The sequence below is a fragment of the Anopheles maculipalpis genome, chromosome 2RL (assembly GCF_943734695.1).
Source record: "Anopheles maculipalpis chromosome 2RL, idAnoMacuDA_375_x, whole genome shotgun sequence".
Classification (NCBI taxonomy): Eukaryota; Metazoa; Arthropoda; class Insecta; order Diptera; family Culicidae; genus Anopheles; species Anopheles maculipalpis.
In genome coordinates this window covers 1,191,631-1,209,246 of record NC_064871.1, presented here as the reverse complement: position 1 = coordinate 1,209,246, position 17,616 = coordinate 1,191,631, and the positions used below count along the sequence as shown (strand labels likewise).

General features: G+C 45.9%; 1 protein-coding gene across 4 annotated transcripts in view; it reads right to left on the bottom strand.

The window, feature by feature from the left end:
* The window catches only part of LOC126556604 (homeobox protein cut), a 153,343-nt gene that overhangs the window by 14,171 nt on the left and 121,556 nt on the right, over positions 1–17,616 (bottom strand). For 3 of the 4 annotated variants that reach the window (XM_050211941.1, XM_050211942.1, XM_050211944.1), the window contains 3 exons: positions 12,973–13,154; positions 11,880–12,007; positions 7,869–9,314 (listed from right to left, as the gene is read on the bottom strand). In XM_050211941.1, the coding sequence (XP_050067898.1) occupies positions 7,869–9,314; positions 11,880–12,007; positions 12,973–13,154 (1,756 nt within the window). The remainder of the gene's footprint in view (positions 1–7,868; positions 9,315–11,879; positions 12,008–12,972; positions 13,155–17,616) is intronic. The other variant, XM_050211943.1, reaches the window with a different exon arrangement.

Sequence of the window (17,616 nt, the reverse complement as noted above, 5' to 3'; positions counted from 1 at the left end):
TCGTAAACTGGTCGAACCTGGTGATCCGTCGCCGATGATCCCGGCCGAAGTGGCATCCGAGGGACAGTCATCTAAGCCTGGGTGGAGCAATAAAATGAAATATATTCTTTTATTTACTGCAGGCATACGCACACACACACACACACATGGGTGGATTGGTGCCGGATTGAACGAATAATTGCGACACCAATTCGTTGCCTCCACTCCGTCCATCTCTGGGCAGGTGGCCAGAATCGGCTTACGATGATGACGAATAGTTGAGGACCCCCAACGTTTATTTGTTGTTTTGCGCGAGATTTTCGGCATAGATTGTGAAAGTGGCCCTTGGCGAAAGGGTCCACTCAACGAGTCGATCTAGCCTCTATCGAGGAGGTAATCAAGCGTCGTGAGCAAATGTCAGCATCGGAGATCATCACCAGCACCAGCCGTTGGCATTTTACGAGTGGATTTGACACAGGAACAGGGACGACAACAACAATGAGTGATGTTAGACAAAATACCTTACAAAAACAAGGTCAATTCAAAGCTGGTTGTTTTGCTGGGTTAGATTTGTCAATCGGCAATCAATTTCAGCAAAGTTTCGAAACGTCAAGCAACACATTATTCTACCAAGTACCAGGCGTCCACTTTGCTCGTCCGATCGATCGAAATCAACCGTCAACGGGAGACATGTTACGACCTCCAAAACTTTTCCGACTCGACGGAAATCGACAGAAATACACAAAGCACAGGTCTGTGTTTCGTTTCGCTATTGGAGGTTGATAAAAGGAAGCAAATACAAACACAATTGGCACATTGGCGGCTAACAAAAAATGGCTCTGTGCCCTCGTGCAAAACCCTAGGTTAAAGTTTTTCGAATAATTTTGATTTGTTCGTCGGTTTAGCTGCTATGCCTTCGACAACCGGCCTATCAACGGTGCCCTGCTGTGTGTCATGCTGTTGAGGTAGGAATCAATCAATGTTTGGTGCTGAGACCGGTACCGTTTTAGAGAGGGTTCGAGGGTTGAGAGCTAAGCTATTTTCGATTTCAAAGTTAAACACCGAATCGTAATCGATTGTGACGTGACCTCCGCGACGTGAGGAAACACAACAAAAACATCTTAAAGAAACGTTTCCAAAAAGGCGGCCACGAACCGATCTTTCCTCATCGATTTATAGCCCCGGGAACAGTTTGTTGTACCGGTTGTACCGGCTACTGTCGCTGTGATGTGACGTTTTGGGATGGGAATGGTTGCAAAACGGGGATTATTTGTGAGTTGAAAATGTTAAAAATAGCGAGACGGTTTGAGTTTAGTTGTACCACCAAAAAGGTGTGGAGGTCGGAAAGAACAAGAAATCCCCACCGCTGGCTGACAATAATACAGATAGGCATAATCAATTATTTTCCCATTTTCTTAATGTCGCACGGCAGAAGCGAGCGCGCTCGTTTGGCGGGCCCGTAGTTAGCAGTTGTTTTCCGCGGGACACAATCACCCATACACACTTGGGTGGATGTGGATCAATAAATTATAAAAACAATGTTTTCAACAGCCGTTCGGTACGATTAACTCGCGCGAGGAATAAGCGATTATTGTGGTTGCGGCGAAATCTTTTCATCTAGCGACAACATTTTAGGCTAGTGCTCCCGTTCTCCGCGAAAGGTCTCTCACTCGAAATAACTCACCGGGCGAGCGAGCGAACGGGTGACGCCTGCTGGTGTTTGCGCATCGTCCAAGGATCCATGTCCGTTTGACCGTTTTATCGCTCCCGGGTCCGTTCCAGTCACTTTCATTTTCATTATTTACAATAATTAGCTATAACGTCCGTAGCGTTGCGTTCCGATTGTCAGCCTTGGGAGCCGTTGTCACCGCGAGAAAGCAGCGTGCGGTACAATGACTTTAAGCAGTGAGACCCACGCCTGCAAGCGCGCCAGACATGCTGCCCGTTTTTTGACATTTCGTGTGCTCTCTCCCTCGTTACGGAAGATTTAATTGCTAGCACGGCAAACGAGAGTGCAATAAAATGCGTACTCGTGCGTGAAGAATTACAATAGCGGCAGCATCCAACTGCAGCTCATCTCGTTGAGTTGGGGTTTTTTGTGCACCATTTCCTTGTGGCCGGATCTCTTGTGGTAAGCGCACACAATGTATTGCCAATGTTGCCAAAAAATTTCGATGCCAAATTTCAATCAAAACGAACGGAAAATCCAATTTCGATTTCGTGAATGTTCATTGAGATAGAAATTCGTTTGATCCATCAATACCGCAAACAATTATTTGCATTTTTAACAATTTTTTTTTGGAGGAAAAAGAATATTCAGTTTTTAAGCTCGAAATAAAACCATTTCATCCTGTTGAAATTCGAACAGATATGAGTTGCTCATATTTTTGGCATTTATTTTTGCCCATTCCTAGCGCACATTCCAGCACTGAAACGAAGGGAGAGTGCATTATCCTGCAATTAAAGCGTGTCCAGACAGAGTGTGAGTTCAACCTGTTTGACCTCAGCTCTAAGGGTTAGACGATGGATCGTGGCTTAGGAAGGGTGAGATACAACAGTCAAAAAGACAGAAATCTGTCAAACAGTGCTCTCCGGATAGGGGGAGGAAAGGGAAAACTTTTCCTACCGACATTGGCAGACGGTTACCATCGGCATCATCATTACTGCGCAGGCAGAGGTACCAGTCCTTGCCGGATGTTGATCCTTGACCGGAGTATGCAACAAATGCGTGTTGCTATCCTTACTGCCCTGGCCCGAGCTACAATTACCAGGAGCGTCCTAAATGTGTGGCAGAGATAAAAGGGCAACGATCGCCCAGAAGGGCACACGGAATAACTTTTATTTAGTGTGCGCGGAGTACGGGAAGATGTCTTCATTTTGGTTTGCCATCCCAGACAATTTTCAGCCTTGCCCTGCCTTCCATGCTCGAGCAGGATCGACCATGGGCAACAGGAAGTTGTGGAAAGTTTACGATAAATGCCGTAGTCGCAAATCCATATCCGACTAGGGCCAACGCTAAACTAACGAGGTACCATTTTAGTGACGGTGGCCAAAGTACCTCCTTGCAACCTTGGTACGAGAAAGAGTTGGAGCGTTCCCTGTAACCCTCTAGATCTAGAGTCTGGGTTTTTAGGAATGTTGAATTTTTCCGGCAATTACACCATGTGACCTTTCTCCCCGGGAAAAAAAGGACGACATGCTCAAGGGTACACTACCATCGATATCGTATCCAAAACAGCATTCAACTTATCGAACGCAATTAATTGTGAATTATCGAGAAGATAAATGCCCCGGGGAGCAGGCACTTGTATCCGTAAAACTATAAAAGCGATTAGACCCTGCTTCAATGTTTAATTGATCGATAAATCAAGCCCAGTCGCAAGTGGCTGTGAGTCAAACTCAAAATGGCCGCAACTACGTGAATTTGAATAAAGCTTTCGAACGCAATGAACGGAAGATACCGAAAGATCATATTTGCTCATTGCATTACTCTGCCCACACACAAACAAACACACACGTACAAGGTGATTTCTATTCAACTGAGCAAACAAAGCATAAATGGCGGAGATGATGAAAAATCGCGAAAAAGCAACACAAAACAGAGCGCGAGCGACACATCCACGTCCAAATGAATAAATGACGTTTAGCTTTAAGCATCATGCGGCCACATCAACCGGGACTGACAACATGATGCAGAACCGTTACCATTGTGTATGTATGTGTGCTGCTTTGTGTGTGTGTGTGTGTCTGAGCCCTCTTTGGAGCACACGGGAAAGCTAATACCCATGAGAACTTGCTCCCGCAGGGCCTATTGTTCTGCTGTCATTTGATTGAACTTGTGACGGCAGTCGCTGCATTCACGGTAAATAGGGACAGAAAGCGAGAAAGAGAGAGAGAAAAAAAAGAAAGAAAGAGAGAGATAGCAGTAATGATAGTAATCAGATTATGAAAATTTTTGCTTGAAATTTTCTCCTTACTTTTTCGCTTTTGACCTCTACCGCCCCGAAAAGCAGACGTCGCTCGTTTGCTGTGCTTTCGCGTTCGATAATATCTTGCTCGTTTCATTTTCTTTTGATGGTGGCTGGTTTTTTTTCTTCTTAACATTTTATAAGCTTTACCTTCTCTACATAAGGTGGAGATTTTTATTTCATCCTCCAAGGCTTCAACAAGGAATGATCGGTTGGATGGATCGCGCAACATAATTTATGCTCCATCATTTTGCAAGATTTATCATTAGTTTTGTGAGTACGATCGAATCTTTAAGCATACTTTTGTTTGGACGGCAGAGGTTGATGAGTTTGTGCTTCTTGCTTTGGTCCTCCCGATGGTACTCCGATCAAACTGTTGGTGTTGGTGTTGGTGTGAGAATTCTTCCATACCTGGACTGGTCCCTTTTCTGGTCAGTAAAAAGGTGTCCAGTGTTGGGTCAAAGTTTAATAGCTGTTTAACTGTCGATAATTTCATCAGCCCTTTATCCCTTCGGGATGGCCCCACGGTGAGATGGTCTCTCAAAGCATCTTCACGGGATGGACAGTTTATACGATGAAGTGGGATGGGGTTACCTTGATTACAGTTTAATTGGGGACATATTTTACAAATCCTTAACACAGCCCAGTGGAAAATGTACAATTTGTCAACTGTCACGCACAGAATGTGTACGTAAGTTTACTGTGCGAGAAGGGAAATCGTTCTAAATTATCCGGCCGGACGAGTAAGTACAATCGGGTGCAATCGAGAGCAAGAGTAACACCCGGAATTCCACATGAAGATTTCTCCATCACCCACAGTTACTAGAATGGATATAAATGTTTACCAATCATTAAACTGGTTCGCTTAAATCCCTTCCGAACTAGCTACGGGAACCCCACAACCCCTAATGGGGTTTGACTGTACTCGCAGTTGAAATTTGATGATTTTTAATTTCCATCGTCTCTGGTGCTTCTGGTGCGAAAAAGTTTCTGGAGATGGTGAAGCTAAGCGAGCTAAGCGAACGAACCCTTGAACTCGCCTCGCCTGCCAGTGATATGTTTATTTTGTGCTGCGAAGCGTAAAAATCGTTCCGTGGGCCAGGAATTGCATGTGTATAAACCTTGGGCGCACAACATTTTTCGTACTACGTCAATTAATTGATGAGCGCAAAGAAAGGGGTTCGCATGAGAGGGCGACTGAAGGGAGACAAGGGGAAAAGTTTTTAATCTTCACCCCCTGTCCTTTCTCCCTTCTCCCATCGCTCTTTCTTCTATGACCTTTCCCTTGCTTCGCCGTAGCGAACAAAAGGAACCACCGGGGCCTCATTTCCATATGTAAACACACACGTCTTGAGACGACAGACTTCCTTACGTGTCATGGTGCTGGTGCCGAGTAGGAGGGAAAAGTAGCCTCCCGCAGCCGAAAAAATAACCCACTGACTTTGGGGAGGGAAGAGAGAGGTTTTCCCGGGAAAAACTCACCCAAGAAAATGGAGTTTTTTCTGCCCCTTGAAGCAAAGAACTTGGTAACGAAACGAAGCAAAAGGAGTGAAGTTTAATGAGCGGATTAGCGGTAATCGATTTTTCCTTTCGCGTCACCCTTCCTCGCTCCTGTCACCGCTCGTTCCACAACCTAAAATGGGGGTTGTGTTGGAGGTTTGGTGCAAAATAACAGCGCGTTTTGAAATAAAACAGCAAATGCCCGAAACCGATGGCAACCGTTGGAAAATTCCTTTGGCTCAATCCGTGGAAGAGGAGGAAAGGAAAAAAAAGCACATGATGGTGGGGGGGGGGGGTTGTTTGGGCAAAAATGCGCCTTTTGGGTTGGGTTTGGTGCCGTTGTCTTTATTGTGCCTATAAATTGCCTTTATCTATAATTTATTCAAGACGGCAATTATCGCTACAGCAGCGAAAGAAAGTTTCCACTGCAGGATATTGAGATGTTCTCGTGTAGGTATCGGCAAATGGATGAGGGTTTTCAGGACCACACAACCATCCAACCAACGAGCCAACTCGCGAATAACTCCTTTACTCCTGCTTCGAACCCATGCACGAATGCGCACACATGTGACCGGCGGAGGAGGAACCACGTGAGGACCAGAAGAAGCGGGGTTAAACAAGCAAGGGTTTGAAGATGGAGGGAACTTAATGACTTGAACAAAAAGCTGTCTTTCTCAAAAAACCCCTTTCGAAGAAGCTGTGTTTGATGTGAATAATTGATGAATTTGGTCGTGTTTTGCCAAGACTCTAGCTAGAATCATTGTGCATATTTAAATTATCCCGATCGATTAATTGAACACGCCGAATTCTTGTGTTGTTAGGGGTGTCACAAAAAGGATTAACCAGCGTTACCGGTAAAGACCGTAAAAGGTAAAGACAATTAATCACTATTTCAAATATTTGACCCAAAATCAAACGGAGAGATTTGAGAACGGGAACTGTTTTTGTTGTAACCGTTTTGTAAGCAAACCACTTGACAGCTGTCATCCATCTGGAGATTCCGTGTACTTCGATAACGACATCCATGGACTTGACGACGACGACGAACCGGATATCCGGACCACACAATCATCGGACCCGTTGTTTGGTGTCATTGTTCGCTCTTGTATTCTCCACTACTCGCCTTCCGGATTTCTATCCTCTTGACATGTTTCTAGCATTTGTTTCCTTCGGTCGTAATTATTGCATCCTGCACGATAGCCCACCCAAACCAGTGCGTAATTACCATAGAAACAACGCTAGCAAATCGACATTTGTACGACAAACAATTGGTTGTGCAAAAGGGGGACAAATCAAAGCAAGACTCAAATGTCAAATGCTTCAAATACCCGTCCGATTACGGGGAAAATTCAAAGCACCAGCATCAATCGATGGAAATGCTCTTTGTGTGTGTGTGTGCGAAACGGGACGGCATGGAAGGCAAGAGAGAATTTTTATGATGAATCAAAAGAGCAACTGAATTGACATTCTTTCCAATTCTCAATCGCTCCGACCTGTCAAGTGTGCAAGTGCCTTTGTAAAGGGCTTGCGGTTTAACTGTACGGCGCACAATGAAATATTAATTATGAACCAATCGCTCGATTGGTCGTGGAAGAGATGAATCTTTTGTAGCATTGAAAAAAAAAAGAGCACATCCCACTTCAAAATAGCAACGAAATGGAAGAAAAACTTTGAACGAAAACGAATGAAAAGCATTCTCAAGTGCCACGACGGGCAGCGATATGGCTGTTGGAATCTGCCAATTTGGGCAAAATGTCGATATTAATCCAGCAATCTAGCAGGAGATTTCTATCTTTGCCTTTGCCGTTAAGATAGTGCATTGGAGCATGAGCTAGCTCCATTCGCGATGCTCAGAAAGCAAAAGACAAACAACAACCCTTTACCTTAAGCTTGTGATACAGCTACGATCACAACGATTTCATCATCATCATCTTCTTCCTTGCACCCAATCATATCAGCGTATTCCAATTCTGAGGATGCACTTTGCGAAATCTACCGCTTTTCTGTGTTCGTTGCCGTTGTCGGTTTTCCGTAGCAGATATTGCGAGAGCAATATTGTGCAACGGAGGAAGTTTTTACCCTTTTCTATCCTCGCAGTGTTCCAGACGATGCAAAGAATGTGTTTGGGTGAAAAACAAGAGCCTTCCCTCGGTTCCGTGAAGGAAACTTTTTTAATAAAACATTATTTATGCTTCCGGACGAGCTTCTTTGTCTATGCGTCGTTGCACATGCGAGATATTAATGCACCACGATCTCTAACAGTGTTTGGCGTTGCTTCCGGAAATTGATGAGCAGTTTGAAAAGACTTCATCGAGCTGCTATACATAACTTTCTGGACTAATTTGATAATCCTCCTCACTCCTATGTTTCCCCAATATGTATTAGAATCTTTCATCATTGGAAGTAAATCGATCAACTTACCTTTCTTCGGTATCAGAGACTTGAGCAGCATAATGGCGTTTTCGTCACACGCCCAGGCGTGCATCTTTCGATAACTGTCCCGTCCCTTCTCCGTCAGTTTGTCCCAGGGTTTTGGTTTGGACAGCAGCTCCGACACAGTACCCTGCGACAGCCCAAGTACGTACTTTGCGAACAACCGTTGGCCAATGTTGTGCACGGACAACAGTTCCCGGACACGGCGCGAAATGTGTAACGTGTCCAGGTTCTGGTTGGCGTACTTGTCCATATTGTATCGTAGCATCTCCTGCAACTTTGCCTCCATTGGATCGCCCTTGGGGATGAGCGAGTCTCCGAGCCGACCGACCATCGAGCCCGGTGGCATCTGCATATCGGACGCATCAGCAAACCGGAAGTGTCCTCGCTCTTGGAATTGAAACGGAAGTCCCTGTATCAGATTGCCCGAACCGGCCCCATCGAGCCGACTGAGCGCGCCCAGCGTGTTGTTGTTGTCTTCGAGCGGGCTCTTGGAGATCGACATGGGCGTTAGACCACCGCCACCGTTCAGATGGCGGTCGTCGTGCCGCGAAGTTTCTTCACGCAGGATTGGTGTGCTGGCGGAGGACGAGTTCTCGTGATGGCTGCTGGCTTTGTCCTGGTCGAGACCCGCGCCATGATGTGCCAGCGAGGATGGTAGATCTGCGGAGGGCGAGTTAACAACATGATGGTGGTTCATTAGTAAGGCTGGATTGCGTGCCGCGGCGGCGGCAGCAGCAGCAGCGGCAGCAGCGGCCGCTGCCAATCCCGGCGGAGGAGGCGGTAGCTCAAGAGCTCCCCGGCGCCAGCTGCTGACGAGCTCTTCGCCCAGAAACGACCCGAACTGTTCCACGTTCTGCAATGGTGGCGCCAGGAACGAGTTCAACCCGACCATCGGATCGTTCGCGCTGGACGTCACCGTTGGTGGCGTCGATGTCGTCGTCGTCAGCGTTCCGGCCATGGCTCCAGTCGTTGGTGGAGGGCACAACTGTTGCTGGACGGTGACGGAAGACGACGGTGATCGTAGGATTGGCTGGGGAGAGCGAGGCGGAAGCAGGGGAGGATGCAGCAAGGGCTGCGGTGGCGGAGGCGGACAACTGACACCGGACGGAGTCGATGAGCAGTTGTTGTTAATTTCGGACGAAGCAATGCCGACGGTGTTGGTGGTGGTGTTGTTAGTTGGAGAGTTGCTGTTAGTGAGATCGTGCGGGCAGTTACGCGTTTCGCTAGCGGCCAGATCGCTCGAGGGCACATTAGCGATGACCAAAGCTTGGCTAGTGCAGCTAGTGGCGTTGCTGCAGCTGTTGCTGTTGCTAGCGTTTGAGGGAGAAAGAGCACGGATGGGCTGCGAAGATGCAGTTCCACTTCCGGCATTACTGTCACCATTGATGCCACCGCCACCAACGCTGCTTGGACCGCTGGTAAGTGGGGATCCTACGTGCAAGAACACCCGGTAAGCGGCAAAAAAGGGAAGAGAGAGAGAGAGAGAGAGAGAGAGAGAGAGAGAGAGAAAGAGGGGGAGAAAAAAGGGCAAACATGTTTAAAAATCTTGCAGATGCCCTCCTACACGATTGGGGTTCAAGTGAAAGTTAAGGAATGACAAAAGTCTAATCAAAAATAAATGTAAGGACAGTTAACTAGTTGTACCCTTTCAAAAATATTAACACGACGCTAGGAAATAAAAACAAAGAGCATGAACAAGCATATTTCAAGAGTCCGAGAGAAAAATTCCAATACATCAACATTTAATTATGGAACATATTCTTGTTGCCGATCGTAATTTGTGTTAATTTTCCCATTCAATTCACTTCATTATTGTGTCTCGTGTATGAATGTATCAAAGAAAAACCAAAGAAAGTGGAAGATTGGGAGGGTGTTGTGGCAGTGGCAGTGATGGTGTTGGGGGTCTGAATGTTTTTTCAAGGGACAACCGTTACTGTATGTGATGTGTGACTGTGACTGTAAGCGTAAGTGTGTGTGTGTGTGCAGTACGCTCGGAGTAAGGCAAACTTATGTAAAACATGTTTATTTTCCCATGAAACGGAGGTCGTTTTGAATGCAACCCAGCGGAGTGGTGAGAATAGATATAGAAAACAGAAGCGATCCACTTTATGGGACGCTCAGCGAACGACAGTGATCGAACGCAAAACAATCATAACAGTAGCCATAAATTTCAATAATTCCATCATCGCGCGCACCCACGCTTCTTGTGCCGGTCGTGGTCGAAAACAATCGCGCGGCCCTCAGAGGGAAGGCGAGAGAAACTGGGAGAAAGACACGGACCGGCAAGTGGGAACTTACTGTGCATTCGATCACTTGATCGTCGTTCGAATGAGAAGAGATATCGAGCACAACGAGCAGAGGGACAACACGAAAACTCCGATTTGAATTCAATTCAGCCCTGACGGCCAAATAACAAAGTAGGTGATTTTTTGCTCCTCACTTGACAGCCACTTGACGGTCGCGAGCAGCAGTTGCCAAGAGTGTTTGGCCGGCGTTGGGAGTGGTACTTAATTCTGTCGCTATTTTTTCGCAATCGCGTGGGAGAAATGATCGTTCGCTGATCACTTTTTGGTTCGCATGTTCGCCACTGGTGGTTCTATTCCGTTTCGGTCGTTTTTGTGGTTTTTTGTGGCTTGTGTTTTGTCTTTACTAATGATGAAATTTTTATTAATCGTCAGAAGCATTTGTGCTAAGCGCAAGAAGGTTGCAAAGTTTTTCACTTCATTTTCCTTCAATCGCTCGCTGTGCTTGTGCTGTGTGGCGAATAATGGTACGATTTCGAAAATTAGAATTAAAGCCAACAGAGGCGCAGCGCACAACACAATACTCAATCAGTTGGCGGGCGTTCGTGTGTGTGCGGGTGGGCGGACGGGTGATGATCGTAAAAATAAAATTTAATGCCCAAAGGGAGCCGCGACGCAATCGGGAAAAAGTTGCGCCAACACGTTCGCAGTGTGCGCCGTGGGAAAACAAGAGGAAGCGATACCGTTTTTTCTTTTCCTTCGAAGCCGTACGAAGCCGATCGAGATCGAGAAACAAATCCCAATCCAAATAGCAGAAGCGCCAACTGTTGAAGATCGATCTTGCCACCCTTGCAGTCGGGCAGGCACAGATACACATCATTAGTATGTAAACATAATTAAGAGAGGCCTCGGCTTCAGTGTTGCGTTGGAAGCGTAATGGGTGCAACCGGTGCGCCAGTGGGACCTCCCCAGTGCGAGAGACAGCCATTTGTTTACGTCGAGTGATAAAATATGAAGTAAAACAAACATACTTAATACATTAGTAATGAGCGAGAGCGATCGGAGGGAGTTATTATTGATCGCTACAATCGAACAACTGACGGATTGGTCTTTGAAGTGATGCATTTCTTTTTTCGGAGATTCTCTTTCAGGTGATTGTAGCGAACAGTTCTGGGGTGGCGTCGATGGGTACCACCGATTGACGAGTTGTAAAAATTGGCGCCATTCGTTGCAATGAGTGGGTTGCATTTTATGACCAGTCTAGTCGAGAGGGAGAGGTTTGCTTAGACAGATTGTTTGCGTGCGTTTTTTTTTGTAGTCTGCAATGTTCACGCCACGACGCGGTGGGTTCGTTAGTGCGCGAGCCCTAGCCTAGTGGTAATGGGTGAGTTTGAATCTAATTTAATGAGTTTACGATCTGACGCGACGCCGCCGTCGAGAGATAGAGTTATTGCACTGTATGATCGATGCGCCTCCATCCGTCGTGTATTGGTGTTGGTGTTGGTAGTTAATGCATACATTGTGGGGAGGGTTTGAAGACGTGAGTACGGAGTTTGGATGGATGTTTGTGTGTAGTTGTAGTTTTACTTCTCACCAATGACTCATAAACAACACCGAGATTGAAACAGGCAACACAGCCAGGTCCATGCTGTGATGTAAAAGCTTCATGCACCAACCAACGAGGAACAACAAATCGAGTGCAACGCATGCAACGCTTGTGAATAAAATTCGACTGAATAGAAAAAAAACTCACCTTCCGAAGTGGTCGACGACGATTTGATTGCCTCGGTTTGTGCCGCCAGCGCTTTGGTGCGTTCGAGGAGTAGCTCCTGGAATTGTTTTGACTCGTGGGACGCACTCAGATCCACCGAGCGAAGCATACTGGACACGGGAGAAGAAGAAAAAAAAAGGTGGAAAATGAGGAGAAAAATCACGTTAAAATGCATAACATATAGTGGGGAGTTGGTAGCTAAATCGTTTTAATCGTTTTTTATGTGTCGGGTAAGGGAACAATTTAAACTTTGACCCAGTCGCCGTTCCACACGTGCTTGTAATCCACTGACATACATCTTTAGCTGTGGAAGTGAGGAGAAGAGGGGTATGGGGCATATGCTGGTATGTGCAGGAAATCCCCCACGCAACCACAACAAAAACAAAACCACGTAATATCACTCACACAATTCTAAATCCCGCGATCCACGCCGGTAGGTAATTCTATCGCCCTAAGGCAACGCCGTGTGTTTTTCAGTGGAAATTCCATCCAGATTCTAGCCAGAGCCGAAGCGAATTTGTTTTTTTTTTCCTGTGGGGGAAAGGGGGAGGTAAATTGCGTAATGTGTTTTCCGCAACCGTACCGTAGGAATATGTTCGGCGGTTCCTCCAAATCCATCTTCCGTGGGATTGGAAAAATTCGACATACTGAAAGTTGTTCCCCCAATGTTTAAAATCGCACACACATCGGCACGAGGAAAACGGACGAACCATCCTTCGCGTACGCGTGTCTGTAGCGAAAGCGAAAGTAAAATGGGTGGCAAAACGCATTCACCACAGGGAAGCTAGGAAGCAGACAGGCCCGGATAGGCCGAATATGATACGATGGTGGTTTATGTTTTTGTTTACGCGTGTCGTTTTTATTTTATTTTGGGCGATTTTTGATTTTTCGTGGGGAAATGTCAGGACCACTGGAGAAAAACGCACAAAAAAAAAAAAAAAAAAAAAAAAAGGCGGGTGGACTAGAAAACAAAGCAGTGGAAGGCAGCAACAACAGCAACTTTCGATCGGGAGCGATTGGGGTAATGAGATTCAAAAACGTGTGGCACACCATAAACCGTTTGCACCGTTATTACCTATTTTCCTTTTTGATATCGTCAAAGTCCTGCTGCTTTTCGATGCGCGACTCGAGCCGCACGATGTGTTGCCGCTTCTCCTCCAGCCGGTCCTCGAGCCGCTGGATCTGCAGGTTGTGCGATTCCTGTATATTGGCGATGGCCGTTCGCAGTCGTCCAACTTCCTCGAACAGGAGCGATATCTATACCGAAGGAAGGAAGAGAGAAAGAGAGAGAGAGAGAGAGAGAAAAAGGGAAAATGAAACACATTTTAGTCAAATGGATCAAACCGTTGTTGGGAATGAGCGGTATGATTAATGATATGAATGTGGTCTTCCTCTGCCTGCTGCCGCTTTAAAAAATAAAGAGAAATAGAGAAGAAGGAGGAAAATGGCAACGCGGGAAACTCGAATTGACAGCTATCCAAAGTGAAGGAGACAAGTGATGGGTTCGTCGGCGACTCATGTCCTTCGAACGATGCGAGGCTTCCGAATGTGGTCGGACAAATATAATATTCCAAAATTAATTAATTTCCCGTCATGTCGTCTTATTGTAAATCTATTAAATAACGATAAATATAAATCGCCCGTTTAGCTTCTTGTGCCATTTCCTTACGCATTACAAATGTGTATCCTTGTAGGGACGGGTGCGTAAAATGTCACCAAAGAATTTACCAGCATATCACACACACACACACACACACACACACACACACACACACAAGTCGGAGAATGGTCGTTGATGATGTCAATTGGTAAGCGAGAAATGGCAGGAATGTCTGTCTGCAAATGAATCGTTTCCCCCCGAATATTTTGGATGTCCTTTGGTGGAACAGATTTTCCATCTCGTTGTTCTATCAGTTCTCAGGTAAAGTTTTCCCTCCCGAAGGCGCCTTACAAATGGCATCTCATTTTCTTCACCACCTAAAACAAGAGCAATGACGCTGTGGAAGGATTCGATACCGATTTGATCCATTAATTTTCAAGTCGTTCATCTCATCGAGCACCCGGCTTGCGTTGCCCCAAGAGCCGCACGGCTAAGGATGAATGCGATAAATCAAAATTGTAAATACGATACCGCAAATTTATCCCAATCACAAGTGGTAGCTCGGAGCTGCTGGATGCTCATTTCCGGCACCAGAAATCGATCGCCTTGTTGGGCACAGTGGAAATGGGAAACCGATAGCTGTAAATTTAACCCGCTCCTGAGAACCACGACCAGACGCACCGACAGACAGACAAAGTCAAATCAAATCCTTATCAAACTGAGAAACGGAATGCCAGTCAGACAGGAGGAAAACTATTCTGATTTGCTTTTCCAAGCCGAATGGATAAAGTTTTCCTCCGGACGAAAAGCAATCCTTTAAGCGAACGACGACGCCAAGTGGGAAGATCTACGATGGGAAATTAATATTTTGCAAACGGAAACTCCAGCCATCGACACTGTTCATGGGCGCTTTGTTGGATAGGAAAAATAGCTGCAGCTTCCGCGCCCTCGGAGGAAAAGCTCAATCACTCAGCTGGTAAAGCATTCGCAAGATGAGTTTCCTGGAGAGATTTCAATCTGCCCGCTGTGCCGCGTTGGAGTTGCGGTTTTGTCGAGGATTTCAAAGAAAATCACTGCTCGTCGTCGCGGAAGTAGAAACATAAATTCCAATCAAACCCGGACCCGAACATGCTCCGCTCACGGAACGGCAAGAATGGAGAAAGGATTGGTTCGGAAAAAGGATTTGCCTCTCAACTCCAGCTGCCCGTTTTTATACACCCGCAGTTATTGACGATGTGTGGATTATTTCGAGCCAGTGACTCTTTTTTCGGTCACCTTCCCACAGTTCAGTAAGGCCACCTTTCAGTCGCAGCTTATTGCAGGGATTGTAACATAAATTTCATGTTTTTAAAATCGACGCCGGTCATAATGGTGTTCCGGCTCCACCGATGTCCACTGTGGAAAATCGCTCGACCGGTATGATATTCTTTTATCTACTTCGGTAAGTCCTGTCTGTTTGTCGTTGGTCTGTTGGTAGACTCGTCCGTAAGCAATTGGGAATGGGAAGCTATCGTACGGGTATCGTCGTGATAGCTTGTCCCGCTGACCAGCAGCGGAGAAGAAGAAATAATATTTGGAGATTATTAGGTTAAAAGCAACGTTGTAGCAGCGCTTTTACAAATATTGAATATCGATTTCGAGTTTTGTGTGACGCTTGATGATGAGCAAACATACTCACGTACACCAACCTCGCAGGGAGAGATCATACGATCGATATTAATTACAGATAACCGTGGATTTGGACGACGTACTATGGTCGTTTGACAGGTGGTTGTGGCCTCAGGCAAAAGCTAATAACTTGCTCATACATTACGATTAAAGAGGCAATCGCCATTTTTTTATCGTGTTGGTTTTCAGCTGTAGCAATGGAAAGCACTTTTTGTGCTGAAAACTCTGCATGGCGACGTCAATTTTTCATGATTTACCCCGTTGAGAGGGTATGTCTGTTCATTGGATGTAACCGTTGATTAATCACTAGCGTGCAAATGTGAGTTCTGGCGTCCAATCTTTGAGACGAGCACATCATCCTCCAGAATCCGCTGTGGAGTCTGAGTATATTGACTAATTTATGACCAGCGGATGGATCTTTTGCGCGAATGCACACACATCGCACGTAGAAGCAAATGCACACACACACACACACACACACACACACACACACACACACACACACACACACACACACACACACACACACACACACACACACACACACACACACACACACACACACACACACACACACACACACACACACACACACACACACACACACACACACACACACACACACACACACACACACACACACACACACACACACACACACACACACACACACACACACACACACACACACACACACAGAAAAGGATATGGACAGTTTGGAGCGTCAATTTATTTTCATTACGCTTGCCTTCATATGACGAGAAGCTTCGAGTCTAGGATGTGCGCGAAAACGTTGAGAAGTGACACAGATTTCCTCTTTCACATTGTGACAAAATCATAAAAATCTTCTCCCACGAAGGATACGCGTCCTTCCCTGGCTTTCTCCTTTGGGGGTTTCTAATCCAGATCAAGTCGGACCTTCCTGTGCTTGCCATTCGAATGTAGACGAAAAGATTCAGAAGGCTGTTGTAACTTACCACCGCGTGGTTTTATCAGCTCGCCATGTGAGAAAAGTGTATTCGGTGCTTTTAGTGATGGACACGATAAAAAAAGGATATTTGGTGAAATACATTTGACGAGCATCCTTGAAACGGTTCGAATGCTGGTGGACCAAGCGTGTGCTATAATCCTTTTGCTTGGACCGGATTTACTAGGACCTGCGTCCTCTGACGAGTTGTCACATATTTTGAGTTTCTGGTGAACACGAAAGCCTGGAAACCTGAATGCATGTAAATAGTTATAAATTTTATAAATATATACTTCGTTCTCTTCGTAATCGCTACAGAAGAGAAAATAAAATCCTTGTCTGGTGAATGGACGAATGTTGCTCTCATCGCATACGTTCGGAAGGAGACGGAACCGGTGAGGACCACTTTTGATGAATCTTGCCGTTTTTTTTCGAGGCAAATGGTCACCAAGAGGGTTTTCTGTTGTTGACGGGGATATGGAAACCTGCTCCCAGAATCAATCCATTTTCCGGCGCGAAACATAAACCTCAAAGGCTGTGTGTGAGGTGGCAAGTAAACAGAATGAGGCATCCGAATGATATATACCTCTTAATATTACCATTTCAAATCAGCGGAGCGTTATGTCTACGATTTTTTATCTATCTGTGTATGTGTGTGTGCTTTTGGTTTTTCGCGTGTGGTTCTTACCGACGCAAAGTGGAGTGGAGTACGGACCATTCAGTCATCCAGGCTACAATCCATACACTTCCGGACAAATTTTCCACCACCTTCACCGTTCGAGCGCGATAAGGTGAAGAGAAGAAGCGAATGGGAAGAGATGGACAAATATTATATATTTGGAAACTCTCATGTCCTTTGGCATGTCTGCTTCGGGATGGTATCATCAAGATTATCTATCATATTATTCGCTGAACTTCGTGGTTTCGTGTCTCTTCCTTCCGGATGAGACCATCGTTATTCCAAAGCCAGACAAACCGCGCTTTTTCGTCGAGAGGATTTCACGATGTGAGGGTCGTTGTTATTTTGTTGTTGTTGTTGTCCTCAGTCTCACCGGTTGTTCTTTTTATGAGCGACAGCCCCGGCAACGACATCCAAGCCACTCGAAAGGATGTGAAAGATGGAAGGTGGAAGAGGTATTGAAAAATATTATTTATTTGTACATCAATATGCCACGACAGGAGCGGACGACATGAGTGCGCTGGAAAGCGTATAACACATACAAAGTAGGGAAAAATCATACCCTCATTGGAACTCCAGCCGTCCCAGTAGTATTCAACAGAGATCCCGCAGGAAGAGCAATAAGTGTCGGTGTGTAATTAAAAATAAACTCCATATCGAAAACCGACGTTACAGTTTAGGCCTTGAAAAGGAAGAACACAGCCAGGTTCGTCGACAACTTGTTTGAAGTGGATCATGGTAGGCAGCAGGACTGCCACTTGAATTTTAACGACTTGCAAAAGAAGACATCGTCCCCCACCCCGGC